The sequence below is a fragment of the Vicugna pacos genome, chromosome 3 (genome assembly GCF_048564905.1).
Source record: "Vicugna pacos chromosome 3, VicPac4, whole genome shotgun sequence".
In the NCBI taxonomy this organism is placed as follows: domain Eukaryota; kingdom Metazoa; phylum Chordata; class Mammalia; order Artiodactyla; family Camelidae; genus Vicugna; species Vicugna pacos.
The window spans coordinates 1017385-1034976 of NC_132989.1; the positions used below are offsets into that span (position 1 = coordinate 1017385).

A 17592-nucleotide genomic window follows, 5' to 3' on the forward strand; every position below is an offset into this window, starting at 1 on the left:
AACATGATCGGTTTCAATATTGACAATCCCCACATCCGACCGGTGCCTCCTCCATCTTCTCCCCCTCCTCTTCCCTCCTCTGGGCCATGGCAGCAGTGGCCTGAATCATGTTTTTAAAATAACTATTTTATATAGGATATAAATTTCTGGTCGGGACCCTGAGGTTCATAGTTCTGGAACAGCATTTATAATTTTATAATTAGAATCTATGCTAGTAAGTACTTCATGGCTGTGCTACTGCAATATGGTTCACATCATGTGTGTATGTACAGGTCTAAGTATGTGTATGTTAACAAGCTCATGTCCCCATTAACACACATATTAATCTACATTATGTATTGATAGTAAATGCTGTTTCTGGCTTTAATAAGACAAATTTTTACATAAATTCTTAGATTATATCCAACCTAAGAGTGATCAATATTGTAATCAAGGCAGTATGTGATATTTTCAGCAAAATATCTTTCAGGGAAAATAATTTACCATCAGCACATCCTGATAAAGCTACATGTGGACTAGAATTAAGAATGGAATTGCATTTTTCTGACTAGAAGACAAAGCAAAAATGGGGCTTCTTTTTTATTGAGGTATAGTCAATTTTTTTTATTGAGGTACAGTTAATTTACAGTGTTGTGTCAGTTCTGGTGTGCAGCACAATGCTTCAGTCATATATGAATATACATGTAGTCATTTTCATATTCTTTTTCACTGTGAGGTACTAACAAGATATTGAATATATTTCCCTGTGCTATACAGTATAAACTTGTTTATCTATTCTGTATATACCTGTCAGTATCTACAAATCTCAAACTCCCAGTTTACCCCTTCCCACTCCCCTTCCCCAGCAACCACAAGTCTGTATTCTATGTCTGAGTTTGTTTCTGTTTTTCTTTTTAGATTCCACATGTGAGTGATATCATATGATATTGTTCTTTCTCTTTCTGTCTTACTTCACTTAGAATGACAATCTCCAGGTCCATCCATGTTGCTGCAAATGGCATTTTTTATCATTTTTTATGGCTGAGTAGTATTCTATTGTATAAGTATACTGCAATTTCTTTATCCAGTCATCTATTGATGGACTTTTAGGTTGTTTCCATGTCTTGGCTATTGTAAATAGTGCTGTTGTGAACACTGGGTGCAGGTGTCTTTTTGAATTAAATTTGCCTCTGGGTATAAGGTTCCCCCTGGGTAGCGCCCAGGAGTAGGATTGCTGGATCATATGGTAAGTCTATTTTTAGTCTTTTGAGGAATCTCCATACTGAAAAATGGGGCTTTGTGTTTTCTGCTGCCCAGATACTTGTTCACTGAAAACCACAGGAGGCTTTAAACCTAAAGACACAGCACCCCCACATCCAGGGCCCAACAACCTTAGCGGCATCTTTTCACCTTAATGCCCAAGGTTTTTCTCTTCCACATTTCACCGAATCCCTGTTTCCTTTCAGAGCATCCAGTCTGATGCAGCCCTTTTCCTGTGGTAAATCCTGGGCCTGAGTGCTGACAGGCCCATCGCAAGGACACAGTCTGAAAGCTGGGGGGTGGGGGGGTCCCAGTATGTTCCCAATGTCATCCCTAAAGAGGCAAATTCTCATAGATGGGGCCTTTAAAAATGAAGGGCCAACCCAGAATATCCGCTTTAAACCAGATGCCTCTGGCCAGAAAGATCAAATGTGTTTTTGGTCCCTGAGGGATTCTCCAACAGAGATGGCCTCAGAGGGGTCCCCGACCTCCTGTGCTCAGCTAGGAGGGGACTGTAGGTCCAGGGAAGAGCCTGGTGGCTCTGTGGTGCCGTGGACATGCCAAGTATCACAGCCTTTTCGGGGGCCACAGCTTCCACCCTTTCCTTCCACTCCTTCCACCCAGGTGGACCTGTTACCACAGTCAACCATGAGGTAAATAAGACCAACCTTCCGCGTTGCTCCGGGCAGCTCTGTCTCCCTTCTCTTCCACTGGTCCTGCTCCAACTGAAGTCAAGAATTCAGCCTCAGAGGCCATGAGAATTCCTACACTCCCTTCTTCTCCGGACCTCCGTGAATAATCCCAAATACCGAATCATTGAAAAATAAGCTATAGCTGCCTTTCAAAGGCAGTATATAATTTTTACAATTTGGTTTTCTTCTCAGTTACAGTCCCGTCCACCCACCCCGCCAAACTTGATAAAAAAATATTAAGGATCTTTTGGAATTATGGGAACATTTTACACTAACTGCATAACTTTTAAATGCTTCAGAAACTTTAAGACATTTTAAACATTATACCAACCATATAATACAAGTACCATTATGATTCTGATTCTCATGTGATAGCTGTGGAAATGGGCATGAACACAGCTAGTACTTATTCTGAAGTACTTACTACCCTTATTAACTGGTAGAGCCTGGATTCATTCTTGCTGAGGCCAAGTTTGTGCTCTGCTGTGACTCACTTTGTCATGCTGACATTTAGTGGGAGTTTTTAGCCAAACTTTTTGTTTTTAATAGTAAGAACACAAACAGTGACTCGCAAAAATTCTTTTCTAAATGATGCTTGAGAAAACACCACCTCCAGCATCTCTGGGCATTATGTCTATATTTTGGTTAGGACTTTATACGTCGTATCATCCAGTTGAGGGTGCTAAATTTAATGGCCTCTTGTTTTAAAAACTATTAAAAATAATTCATTTTTGAAAAGACAGAATGGAAACAGACTATACTTTTGATCGACACTTTATTGGAAATGCAGCTTTAATCAAAAATATTGTTAAACAATTGATCTGATATAAAAATAAAAAGATAAATTACCTTAAATACCACATGATATGTGTTTACCTCGGGTGTACGAATTGCAGAATGATGCTGGCTATCTTAGATAAGGTCAAAAAATTTAAAAATAACCGTTATAAAACAGGAGTAGATTACTGACTGTTTGACATGGTACATATGGTGATTCTGGCTACAAGCCCAGAAATAAACACAATGACATTGCCAGCATCGCATGACAACCTTGAAGTTAATACATATTTATATATATTTTATAAATTCAGATAAATATGTTGATGTATAAGTAAATATATACCTATTAATATGCATCAAGATAAACCTATTGTAATGACATAAGCCTATATGAAATTTAGATTCAAAATTTTATAAATAAAATATTAAGTGAATATTACTTTTTCTTCAAGATTTTAGTACACATTAAAATATCTGGGCACAAGCAGTCCCTGGATGACCGAAGTGTAATTACAGGTCCATATCCGTCAGAATTGTCCATCAATAAAATAGGATATGGATATGCATTCACTTATTGTAAGAAATTGGCTCATATAATAATGGAGGCTGAAAAGACCCAAGATGTGCAGGTGGCAACCTGGAGACTTAAGCAAGCCATTGATGTAGTCCCAGTCTGAGAGCTGGCGGCCTCAGGGACCAGATAGAGCTGATACTTCAGCTTGAGTTGAAGACAGTAAAATCAGATGTGTCAGCTTCAAAGCAGTCAGGTAGAAATAAACTCTATTTTATTCAGCTTATTAGTTCTATGTGGGCCTTCAACTGACTGGATGGGGGCCACCCATATTAGGGAAGGATATAGGCTTTTCTCCATCTACAAATTGGAATATTAATCTCACCCAACAACACTCTTAGAGATGCACCCAGAATGATGTTTGATCAAATATCTGGGCACTCCCCGGCCCAGTCCAACTGACACATAAAATTAACCATCACCAGGCTCAAGAGCAAATCTTATTTATACCTTTGTGTTAGTCTCACTGGTCAGCTTTTAGTGACCTCTTGGAAGAATTCTTACCTCTACTATATGATCATGGCATTTGAAAACAAAGAATGATCATCTTTGATATAATGTTTTGCCATTACTTTTTATTGAAGGCTTGAAATTAAGAATGACTAAGTTGACGTCTACAGCTCAAGAAACAATCATGGATTTGAATAATACTGATGAAGCATTGGTTGAAATTCATTAAGGACTCACCACATTTTTGTTTAATGAAGAATTAACTCAGAACATCAGCATTTACAAAGTACTTTGAATATGTCTATACACCTTCAAGCTGGCAAGGAGAGCTCCATAATAGAAGACTCAGTTCCAGTTGTGTCATGTAAGGTAAATGTGCTCCCACTGTTGTCCTCAGAGCATGCCTCCCTCTGATTTAGTAGCGCACAAACCATCTTTAAACTGTGGCCTCTGTGAAGGCTGATCCTATTACATACACCCCCATTCACTGCAAAGAGTGTTTGGAGAGGAACAGACAATGGTGTTGAGAACAGAGTGGTGCACCCTTTCATTTATTCATTTAGTCATTCAGGCAGTGGATTTTTCTTTTCATTTCCTTTTTTTTTTTAATTTCCTATTAGGTTGTAGACTCTAAGTGTAAATTCAGACGTATAGGCCAATGGAACAGAATAGAAAGCCCAGAAATAAATCCACAAACTTTTGGTCAATTAATGTTTGACAAAGGAGGCAAGAACATTCAATGGGTTAAAGACAGTCTCTTCAGCAAGTGGTGCTGGATAAACTGGACAGCTGCATGTAAATCAATGAAGTTAGAACACTCCCTCACACCATACACAAAAATGAACTCAGAATGGCTTAAAGACTTAAACATAAGACAAAACACTATAAATCTCTTAGAAGAAAACATAAGCAAAACATTATCTGACATAAATCTCAGCACTGTTCTCCTAGGGCAGTCTACCCAGGCAGTAGAAAATAAAAGCAAAAATAAACAGATGGGACCTAATTAAACTTACAGGCATTTGCACAGCAAAGGAAATCATATGCAAAACAAAAAGACAACCTACAAAATGGGAGAAAATACTTGCAAAAGATGAGACTGACAAGGGCTTAATTTCCAGAATATATAAACAGCTCATACAACTTAATAACAAAAAAAAACAACCTAATCCAAAAATGGGCAGAAGACATAAACAAGCAATTCTCCAATGAAAAGCTACAAATGGCCAGTAGACACATGTGAAAAAAATGCGTATCATCGCTAATTATGAGAGAAATGCAAATCAAAACTACAATGAAGTATCACCTCACACCAGTCAGAATGGGCCATCATTCAAAAGTCCACAAATGATAAATGCTGGAGAGGGTGTGGAGAAAAGGGAACCCTCCTACACTGCTGGTGGGAATGCAGTTTGGTGCAGCGATTATGGAAAACAGTGTGGAGATTCCTCAAAAGACTAAAAATAGACTTACCATATGATCCAGCAATCCCACTCCTGGGCATATATCCAGAGGGAATTCAAAGAGATACATGCACTCCAATGTTCATAACAGCATTATGCACAATAGCAAGACATGGAAAAATCTAAATGTCCTTTGACAGATGACTCAATAATGAAATGGTGATACATTTATACAATGGAATACTACTCAGCCATAAAAAAGAATAAAATAATGCCATTTGCAGCAACATGGATGGACCTGGAGACTGTCATTCTAAGAGAAATAAGTCAGAAAGAAAAAGAAAAATACCATATGATATCACTTATATGTGGAATCTAAAAAAAGACAAATGAACTAATTTGCAAAACAGAAACAGACTCTCAGATACAGAGAACAAACTTGTGGTTACCCAGGTGGAGAGGGGATAAATTGAGAGTTAGAAATTTGCAGATACTAACTAATTTATATAAAATAGATAAACAACAAGTTTATACTGTATAGCACAGGGAACTATATTCAATATCTTGTAGCAACTTATGGTGGAAAAGAATATGCAAACGAATATATATGTATGTTCATGTATGACTGAAGCATTGTGCTGTACAACAGAAATTGACATAACATTGTAAACTGACTATACTTCAATATAAAAATACATAAAAAGAAACATTACCAATAAATTACTTATAACAAAATAAATCTATATGTCAATAACATCCCCTTTCCAAATGTAAAGCAGTGAAACTAATTTTTCTAGTTTTGTGGTTTATCATATTTGCATTTAAATATGTGTATACATAAATGTATATGTATGTGTATATGTATGTGTGTATATATCTATATACACACATATATATATATATGACAATGTTGTTTATTAAGCAAAGTCTTGTTAAATAATATTCCAGCATCCTTTCCTAGGAGAAGTAACCTCATTTTAATACATCTGTGGATTATAAATTTGTTGATTGAATGGAATAATAAATCCTAAAATCTACTGAGCCTTTCCTCTCAGTAGGTGACAGGTACTATGTAAACTTCTGGTGTATATTATTCCCTTTAATTCTTAGAATATCCTTTAGAACACCTTTAAGAACTTGGCCACACGCTAGAATCTTAAGCAATTTCCCATTCACCTTTCTAATCAGTGGTGGACCTGGCAGCCTAGAGTCTTCTTCCTGAATCAATGCTGACTGCATGGCACTGCTGCTAAGGGTCACCTTGCCACTTCAGTAGAAGAGCTGACTCAATTAACATTTTTATGGATCAATTGCCTTACCCATATACAATTGGAAAAAAGTATTTTGACATTGCAAACTTTAATTTAGTCATAATCACCAATAAGTTCTTTCTGCATCTCTTAGTCCTTAGGTCAATGACTTACATCATTTCAGCAGGCAGGATGTGACATCTCATAGCCATTGAGTCATGGTTTGGAGTAATCAGGCTCTCTTTGGTCTAATTCTGGGCATCAGCATAATGCAACATCATTGACTATGCTGATGACTTTGCTCTATCTAAGTGCAGAACTGCATGGATCTCCACATCACAAAGTCAACTAAACTGGCCAAGGTTTTGGCCACCACGGACTTGGATGTTGGGGATCAATTACAGGAGAAAGAGCAATGTGTAAGGCTTGATGATGTAATAATCTGCACATAAAATATATAAACCCATCCTGTCTTCCAACAGTGGAACCTGAGGGAAGTAGGTGTGAAATGTCTTAGTCACTGGGATGAGATAATAGGAAAAGGAAAATGTTTCAACTCATCAATGTATATGCGAATGGAAAAATACTTCACTGACAGGTTTAAGTTGTGTTCTAATTCTGGCAACTTCTGGACAAAAGGACCCTATGTGTGGCCATAGGATTGATGCTAAAGAAAACAATGAGCAGTTAAGAGTTTGCCATTTTCTTTTGCGTAAAATGAGGAATAGATGTTAAAATGTGCCCTCAGGAATTTCCTTCTCATGAACTTTAGCAGCTAAAGAAGAGATCCTCATGTTGGAAAGCGAGTTTTGATTTGATGCAGAGCCTGTTGCTCAGTGACACGATCTTATACTACAGCTTCAGAAACAATGTCAGCAAAGTTTGGTTCTTAAATATTTCAAATAATTCAATGTATTGTTAGCAGGAAATCATGCCATTATAAAGCTACTTCCACTCTCAAAATACGCAAGAACTTCAGACAAGGTGAGTCATAATAATTTGAATTGAGTTGATTTGGGTTACCTTTACCCCAAGAGTAATTTTGGAGATGGGGTTTTCCTACCTTAGGAAAATATTTCCTTCTACACAGAGAATAGGCAGTTCTATAAAGAATTGGAAAAGTGAAAATTGAACATAAAATGTAAAAAGAAGTAATATGGATCTGGTAGAATTCTACGATGTGTGGCTCTAGAATGATGTATGCCTGTGTGTGACTTTAATTAAGACCCTTTCTCTCTCTCTACCTGAGATCTCTCAGTGGTTAAGAAATTGAATGGACAAAGAAGACTGACACCTACTGAGGACCTACTATGTGTTGAACACACAGAGCTAGTTTAAGTCCATCTTCAGAGCTGTCTTAAAAGTTGTTGGAATTGAGTTAGCGGAGGCTCAAAACACTTTGTTTACCGATCTTGGAATGATTGTCTATAAGCCTTTTTAAAGCGTGCTTGATGGTCAACTTCTGCAAAATAAATTTAGGGCTGGGAGATTGACACATTTACATATAATAGGTCCTCTAAGTTGAGCTTTTATTTTTCCTTTTAACTCTGTAAGTGTCAGCATATGCTTCTTAAGGTGATCAAGAGAGGCATTCATCGCCCGCCCAACTGTAGTCACAAGAACAATATTCTCCAACTTATAATATAACCAGAAGGTGTTGTTTCATGTAATTCTGGTGCAATAAATAAGGTCCCATACCCCATAAAGAAATCTGTTGGTTATCAATAAAAATGGATCCTGAGTTCTGGCTCCTATGTTCCATGTCCTAAAAGCTTCAAATCCCAGATTTATGGGATCCTGAATGTAACTAACTATTGATTTCCAGTGCCTCACATGATACCAGTTTTCAACTTAAAAAGCAAAATAGGTGTTGTAACTATCATCAAAAAAAAAATCTTTATGGTACTCTGAGCTCTAATTCATGCAGCAGAGAATCAAAATGCTCGTGAGTCTCTCTACAAAATAACTGGTCTTCATACATTATAACCACTATATATCATTGTATATATATATGCATATACGGATATCACCATTATAAAACATTAGGTAGCGATTCTAAGTTTGTTGGTTTATTGCCTGTATCACTTACTAAACTTTACCTATATGATTATAGAATCTCGTCTGCTTTAATTACCAAAGCATCTCAGTCCCTAGCAGAACTGTCATAAAACAGACACTAAGTGGATTTTGCTTGAAGGAATGAATGTACTTTAATGATGGTGACTATGCTTTTTCTGTTAGGTTATTAATTTTGATTTCTAGAAAGTTAAAAAAAGCAGAAGATGTCTAGGATCCCATTTAGCATCTTTGTGCACCTCTTATGTGCCTACGCACTTCTTATTCTTAGCATCTGTGAACTAAACAACTGTCAGAAAGTATTCCCATTTCTCTATGGGAAGTATTTTTTTTGTAATTTCATTCATGCTTACCAAAGTTACATAAAGTAACGATTGGTTTTGAATTAGCAAATGGGAATCATTGCAACAAACCATAAATGTTTGTTCTTTACTATTGAAAAATTAGTGGCCCAATCAACATTACCTAAATCTTTGACATAACATGGAATTAAGAGTCTCCCTCAGACAGAAGAACATAAACAAAGCAGGTGGCCCCATCTGACATCAAAGCTGACCTAAGGAAGAAATCGAACATATACCGAGAAAATATAAGAAATACCACAATCACCATTTATACATGTTTGGGAGACCGAGTGAAGGAAAGAGCCAGTTGCCAGAATCGATGTGACACAGAGAGAAGAAGAGAAGTTACAAAATGTTGAGTCACAAGTAAAAATTCTCAGGGATAGTATAGGTCAGAAGAGCTAGAAAAATTCTCCAAAATTAAATTTTATTCATTTTTTATTGTAAATAATTAATATAAGGTATTAATGTCACTGTTTTATTTAAACAATGAAGTCTGAAGAGAGTAATTACAATATGTAAGCTACAGATCAAACTCATACCTCTGTCCAGGGGAATCGTTTTTCAGTTTCTGAGACTCTGCTGCCACCTACTGTGCAGAAACGAAACTACAGAAAAAGAGTAAATGCCCTTTCTGATCTCAGTATGCTTTGACCTAGTACAAAATGTGGAATTAAGCAAAAGACTAAGAATTACAGTTTCTGTTGAACAAGGCAGCGTGCAGTGAGCAAGGCATTTACCAAATAGGAAACTTGGAATATTTAAATAGCTAGAAATCTGAAGCAGCCGAACAGGCTCAAAAATTAAATATCTAAAACAGGGCGAAGTAACAGGAGAATTAGAATTTAAGCATATAGAAAGTCTTACGTGAGTCACGTGAGCCAATCACTGCTGTGAATATGTTGTGTGCAATTGACAGACACTGGGCAATGCAGACATTCCTGTGACTTGTTTGTGAATTTTGAGTAGTGAGCCTGGCCAGGGGTTAAACCGAGATGAATGCTTTAGTTATCTTGTTTACCTCTGCTGGCTATGACACTAGACTTTAAACTTAAAGATCACTTGATCAGCTATTTATCAGAGAAAACTGGAAGTGGAGCATTCGATTCAGATATTGAAACTGCGTCAACAAAAGCCGTAGTACTGAAGGAAGGAATTCATTCTCACCAAACATGAATGAAGCCAAAGCTCCCTTTTATGCTCCCGTTTTGTTTCATTTCACGTTCTGTGCTTTGTTTTCGTCTTCATTTGCCTTTCAAGGAAGTTGAAGCCGTAAGTGTCCATGGAGAAATGGAATCAAACTTCAGATGATTTCATTTTGTTGGGGTTGTTTCCGCCAAATCAAACTGGCCTGCTTCTCTTGTTTCTGATCGTGCTCATATTCTTTCTCGCCTCGGTGGGTAACTCGGCCATGATTTACCTCATACGCTTGGATGCCTGGCTCCACACACCTATGTGCTTCCTCCTCAGCCAGCTGTCTCTCATGGACCTGATGTATCTCTCCACTACCGCCCCCAAGATGGTGTTCAACTTCCTCTCCGGCCAGAAAGGAATCTCCTTCCTGGGATGTGGGGTGCAGTCCTCCTCCTTTCTGACCATGGCGTGTTCTGAAGGCTTGCTCCTGGCTTCCATGGCCTATGATCGTTACGTGGCCATCTGCCACCCCCTCCACTACTGCATCCGCATGAGTAAAAGGATGTGCGTGAAGATGATCGTGGGATCTTGGATCTTGGGGTCCATCAACTCCCTGGCACACACAGTCTATGCCCTCCATATCCCTTACTGCAGCTCCAGGGCTATTAATCACTTCTTCTGTGACGTCCCAGCCATGTTGCCTCTGGCATGTATGGGCACCTGGGTCTATGAGTACATGGATTTTGTGAGCACCAGCCTCTTTCTCCTCTTCCCTTTCCTTGGCATCACCGCTTCCTACGGCCGCGTTCTTTTTGCCGTCTACCATATGCGATCCAGAGATGGAAGAAAAAAGGCCTTCACCACCTGTTCAACACATTTAACCGTAGTGACCTTCTACTATGAACCTTTTGTCTACACCTATCTTCAGCCCAGGAACTTCCGCTCACCAGCAGAAGATAAAATTCTGGCAGTGTTCTACACCATCCTCACGCCCATGCTCAACACCATTATCTGCAGTCTGAGGAATAAGGAAGTCCTGGGCGCCATGGCAAGAGTGTTTGGGATATTCTCGTCCATGAAGCAGTAATTATGGCGGCCCTCACTCTGCTTCATTTCCTCTTTCCATGTTGGTTAGAAGACCCTAGAGGAGTACTGCCTGGTAGAAATATAATGTGAGCCACGAATGTAATTTAAAATTTTCTAGTAGCCACATTTAAAAAATGAAATTAATCTGAATAATGTATCTGTTTAATCCCAATGTTATAAACAATATTGCTATTAACAACACTGATATTAATGATACATTATATTATGCAACATATAATATTACATATATGTTTGTGCATATGGTACTATTAAGGTAATAATACATTCATATTGACATTACCATTTCTCCACGTAATAGATGCGAGATCATTAAAGCAATGTTTTGTTTTGTTTTCACTGTAAGTCTGTGTGTTTATACTTAGAACCCACCGCAATTTTGACTCTACACATTTTAAGTGTCCGTTAGCCCATTACTCTGTTGGACAACACAGCCTTAGAGCATTCAGTGAAATGCTCTGAAATGTTTTAAATGAGGTATGTAAAGATATTGTGGTGTATGAAATATGGATAGTGGGCTGAGAAGTAACAAGCCAGCAAAACAAGCAGGCTGACGTGCTCCTGAGTTTACCTGTTTGTTTACCTTTTCTAAAAATATTCTGAGCAGGCTTACTTGACTCAGAATTTGTCTGATTTCAACAAAGATACAGAGATTACGTGACCTGTGTAGGATGATGAGGATAATCAAAAATTATTCTGTATTCAAACTAGGAAAATCACATATTTCAATGACCTTAAAGAAGGTTTTTGTACTTGACACAGTTATTTACTGAAAGGCAGGGAAACAAAACGACTGGGGTGGCTAGAGTATAAAACGTACAAAATGAAACAGAGCCTTCAGGTTTCAGCTACAACATGTGAAACGTAACTGTGGTAGTTGGTCCACAAGTAACACGCTGCTGACAAGCGCCCCCGGTATTTGCGTGCCAAGGAGCCCCACGCGTCTGTGACAGACACTGGACTATGTGTCGTTAGTGGGGTCCACAGACATCCAGCAGATTCCTGCTCCGGGGCCCCGCAAGTGTCCAGCTGCTGCCCTTCAAAGATAATACAGAACATTCCTTTCCCAGCGCACACCTCCCTCAGCGGAACTAACTACACTGGACAGTGAACGCTGTACGATGCCCGGAGGCCTGACCATCTGGACTGGTGACACCCCCTGCCAGAGTCGAATGTCTCCTCCCCCATCACAGCACCCTCCCTTCCCTGTCACCTCAACATCAACCAATCAGAAACGTGCACAACTCGATCACACACCCTGCAACCCCCTTGTGCCCAATGTCACACCAGCACAAGCAGTAAAAGGTCACCCTCTCTTATAAAAGACTGCAAATATTAACTCTTGGAGCACAGAAGCCACTTGTCCGTGGCCCTCTGTTGTCTTTGGGCACAGTTACATGTTCCAGGAAATTGTGAACATGCTACGTGGCACATCTGAGGGAGGATATAACCAGGTAATTTCTCTACGCAAAGCTAAGTGTTCATGACCTAGGGTCTCCTTTACCTTTCAACTGAGCAATGGGCTGTGAGCCAGATTCCTCAGCTGTGACACATCTCATTCATGTGCTCTGCTGGAGCCAGATTTTCTTCTTGAACTCAAAACAAAACAAAGGATAAAAGATATGTTTTGCTGCCCTGATTACGACATTAAGCATTAGTTTGTGGCTCATTCGGATGCTGAAGATCCCTGCCTTTCCTCGCCATTCTTTGCCTGCCTCCAGGCCACTTGTCACCCCAAAGTGTGTGATTTCTTATCAGTCCAGGGGTTCCTGCTCTTCTCTCTGCCCTAAGGACCCCTGCTGTTCACAAGATGTATAATCATACATCCTGCCATTTGGCCCATGCCCATCTTTTTTTGTCTAATTCCTGTCATTTGGCCCACGTCCCCCTTTCTCTGCTCATATCTAATTATAAGCCTGCTCTAACATTAGCAGAGTTAAAATTACAACTTGCATTTTCAATGAGCAGCACATAGTCAATGTCCTCAGTGTGACAGTAAGTGCCTTCTCTTCTCTAGAGTTTAATGCTTTCTCCTGAAAATGACATGCTCTTTCTTCAACTTAATTTCAAAAAAGTTATTTAACCAATATTTGACATCTAATCTCCAGTTGCAATCTTCATGAATTAAGTTTTAACACCAGGGAATTATCTTTGCAGGATTCTGAGTGGCACTTCTGACTTTACCAGACAGCTGAAAATTGTGAAATGCATAATATATTTTAAAAGTAAATCAGCCACTACTTATTATAAAGACAAATCTTCTGTGAAATTGTAAGTTACTTAGTACAGTCGTATGTTGCTTGGGTTTTTTCCTCTGGGTTAAAGCAAATAACTGAATTTTAATACAGCATCATGGAAATCTCTGGTGAAGAGGGAAAGTGTTATATATCCATACTGGAAGCAAGGGTTGAACTCTGTCATGGTGACTAATTAAATGTCTTCCAGTAAGGCTTCTCATTTCTTTAAATAAGATTCTGAATTTTTGATGAATCATAGTGATCTGCCACAATAGTTGATACTGAGCCATGCTTGCTACCAATTATACATATGTAAACTTCTCTCTACCCGTGAAATTATATTCATTTATGAAGAAAGACACCCAAAAATTCCACTAAGTAGTAAGTCATTGCCTCCTGACAAAAACCCACAACCTCTGGTTAATTTATAGTCCTTTCCTTCACGGGCAGAGGTCACTTCTTGCTCTGGCAGTGGATCCTGGTCTCTAGAGCAAATCTCCTAATTGAATATTGTTCGTGGTACCTTACTATACCCTCGGGGAAATTTTTCCTTATGTGTTACAATCCATGGCCTATCTAAACTGGACGGTAGTGTCTCTGTCTCAATGATTTTCATCAGTTGATGCGTCCTTCTTCTCAAATAATGCTTGACTTTACCAACATAAGCCTTAGTGGTGGTAAAGGATACTGTTTTACTTATGATTACATTCCAATATGTTTTCCTCTGATCAGTTTTGAGCCACCAGCCACCTGCTCAGTTTCTTTCCAGACTAAATTCTCAAGCCTGTGTCCTTTCAATACGTCCTTACAGCCTGCTATTTTTCCTGTAGGTGTACTTGTTGCTGGTAGATGCAACTGGTGTTCCAGGTTTTTGTCCCATCCCAGAAAGAATTCAGAGACAAGACACAGTGGTTTAGAAAAGTAAAGTGAGGATTTATTAAGGGATGGATAATACACTCTCAAGGGGAGAGCGGGCAGGCTCAGGTGAGCGGCTGCCCTGAGTTTCTTTGGCAAGTTAGTTACACAGAGTGTAAAAATGAATGGGTGGAATATTTATTGGGGAGGGAAGGGTTTAGGGTCATATTCCCTGATTATCATCCCAACTCCACCTTCCCAGAAGGAGGAAGGATTTTTGTCCTTAATTAGTCTGGATGAGAAGTGTGTTGGCATCAGTGCATGATGGGTACTTCTGATCTGCAAGGCTAATTTTATTGAAGTGAGGGCATGATGAGCAAAAGGTTACATTTGGACACTGGAAATTCCTGCCTTTTCTCAGCTTTCTTTATTCATCTCCAGGCTACTCATCACCCCAAAAAGTGTGACCCCTTATCAGCCCAAAGATTCCTGCTTTTCTTTCTCTGCCGAGGGATCCCTGGTGCTCATATGATGTGTGGTTTCCTGCATTTGGCCTGTGCCCCTCCTTTCTGCTCAATTCCTGCCATTTGGTCTGTGTCCCCCTTTCTTGCTCATATCTAGCTACCTGCCTGCTCTAACATACTCACAAAACTTACTTTTAAGCTCACATTGAATATTGCTCATGGTATGCAGACATTACCCCTGATTCTTGTGCATTTCTGAAGATTGTATGGAGACCACTAAATCTCTTTAAATATATCTAGTTGTTTTTCTTTTTTTTCCAACGAGGATACATTTTTATCTGTTGTTACCAGTTTTGAATTCTTGTTCATAGATTCAGGTAGCAAATACCAGTTTAGACAGCATTAACAACCACACTTCAGCCAAGTAAATTTGAAAGTCTAGTTGGCTTTATTCAGAGTTTCATGTATTGGGCAGAATCCTATCTATACAGCAGAAAGGCACTCTGAGAAGCTGCACAAAATGGAAGACTTTTAGAGGCAAAAGAAGGCTGGGCCAGAAAGTTCTCTCAGCAGAGTGTTTGTTTCAGGTTAGGTGACCTTCCTTTGGGGGAAGGTGAAGGGTTATCAGACAGATTTCACTAGTATTGACCAGATATATTCCAGGCTGTCTCGTTAAGATTACATTCCTTGTAGAGGCTTAAACTGTAATTAGGTTAAATGTTGTCTCAGTTTGGTGGCGTTGGCTTGGCACAAGTGACTCCATTTTGGGCTTGTCTTTTTTTTTTTTTTTTAACAATTTCTCCATTTTGATCAGACTCTTAGACTGAAGGATGTAATCAAAATTTAAGGTATTAAGACAGTCCCATCTAATGCTATGTAGTTTTTACAGCTTTTATTTATTCTCTGTATGATTTTTGTTGTTTTTGTTTCTAAACCTCTTTCATATCCACAGGCCACATCTTCAGGCTCACAACTTGTTAGTTATTTACTTCATTCCTTTTTAGATATTCCACTCTTAGGGAGAACATTTGCTTGGTTGTCAGCAGCTGTGAACATATATTTAATGGTTTTGGGAGAATGCAGCATATCAAAGATACTAGTCTGACTATTATAAACAGAATAATTCCCATTGTCTGGACTGCACTTTGGACCCATGGTCTTCAAGACCCAAACAATTCAAAATCAAATAAGCAAAGAAAGAACACACTGAAGGAGTCACTTTCTTAAGTCAAGTGGCTTGCTCAGTAATCTTACAGAGCTGAGTTTTAACATCCCCAGAAGTGGTAATCCAGGTGCAACAAATGGAGTTGGGTAACGAATGAACACTTCTTCACTCAATTAAAAAATCATGAAGGGCTATTCTGTTCGAAATATTAGCCAGAACATCTTAGGTTTTATCTAGAGAAGCTATTCTCTTAGAAGCAGATTCTGCAATGCTTTCAAGAGTTAAGGAGGCACTACACAGAACAGCCACATTCATATTCAGCCTAAACCAGGAAAGTAGGGATCTGCCAAAGAAAATAAATCCTCAGTCACGAACTTCTCCTGGAGGTCTTTTCTAACGTGATGACACAAATTCAAGGGAATTGACCTATGAGGTGTCTGTTTGTGAATAGTCAAAAGTTCAGTTAGATAATTTAAGAGGCCTTGCCTAGTTATGAGCCAACCATCTAGACATTCATAGGCTCAAGGAGGATGATAACCACTACAGACAAAGGTAAATTCCATTGGGGGCACATTCCACCTTTGCTAAGGTGGCATTGCTAATAGACAGATCAGAGCTTTCAATAAAAAAAAAAAAATCCAGCAGTCTGAAAAGTTAGCCCCACGCTTAACAATGGCCTGGGAGATTTGGGTAATGCTGTTATCATTCCAGGCCAATGCCAAGTGAAGAGAAGAAAGAAAAGAAGAAAGGTTTTTATGTTTAGTTAGTGTAGGAAGTCTTGATCGAGCATCTGGGTAGAAGAAACCTACATTGATGCCAACTACTTCTCTTCCATGTCAATTTGGTTTGAGGTCTCCCGCTGGTGCGCAGTTCCTAGAGTCTAAAGAAGCCCTTTTGATGTGATAGATATAGATCCAATCTTCAGTTTTGTAAGTATGTCTGTCACCTGGGTAATGAGGAAGATCGCCTACAGTCCCAACCAAGGAGATTCAAGGGCAGTCATTTTTTCCGAGTGATTCCAAATCAGAATGGTGGGGGTTGGGGGAAATTGGAAACATTGGTTTGGAGAGTTGTAGCCAGATATTTGGGGAAAAAAGAAGAATTCAGAATCCAGTCCAGTTTTATATACAGGAATATAAGAAAACCTCAAGATAACTAACAGAACTAGAATGTAATGTTTAAAAATATGCAGTTTTTCACTTTATATTTATTCCCATTTATTACCAAAACAGCCATGGTAAAACCAATTTGTTTGCATTAAAGTTGGCCTGATTTTTTATATTAAGTGCACCAAGATTGTGATTAAACATATAAGATAGCTTTGCTGGAACCCTGCAGCCAAGCTACAAGTCTGACTTTTCCAAGTGGCTTTATTGGCAACATAAAGTCAATCGTAGTTTCTCAAAGCTGTTTGGTCATATCTGAGTTTATACATACCGCTCTCAAATATGGCATTCCAGTCAAAGCCTTGATAATATATCCAGTGTTTCCAGTTGTGTCCTCTTACAAGGGGAACAGATTCAGATTAAACTTTTGCAAATAATTAATTGTATTTGCATGAACACAATACTCAAGAGTTTCCAGATTCCAGAAGGATCAGTTTGGAACAAGAGTAGATGGCGCATCTTTGTTCATGAAAGTATACTTTTCCCAAATTGTCAAAAGTCACAGACAGCTTAAGAGAAAGTTTTTCTTCAATTTGGAAAGAGAGACTTTAAGAAATCAGCAATGTTTCAGACAAAACAACGTAAAAATGTAATTATCCTCCTTGGTCCATTTAGTCACATGTAATGAATACTTGTTCTGCTTGACTCCACTTTCTCCATTA

The 17592-nt window shown here is 38.7% G+C and overlaps 1 protein-coding gene across 1 annotated transcript; it reads left to right on the plus strand.

Moving 5' to 3' along the window:
• The first annotated feature begins 10087 nt into the window (after positions 1-10087).
• Positions 10088-11026, plus strand: LOC140689238 (olfactory receptor 2L13-like). Its single transcript, XM_072949487.1, has one exon. It carries the CDS (start codon positions 10088-10090, stop codon positions 11024-11026), a length of 939 nt encoding a protein of 312 aa, XP_072805588.1.
• The last annotated feature ends 6566 nt before the right edge of the window (positions 11027-17592 follow it).

What these genes read in the sequence shown, in the direction of transcription:
- LOC140689238 (XM_072949487.1), top strand. Translation starts at nt 10,088, where the DNA reads ATGGAGAAATGGAATCAAACTTCAGATGATTTCATTTTGTTGGGGTTG.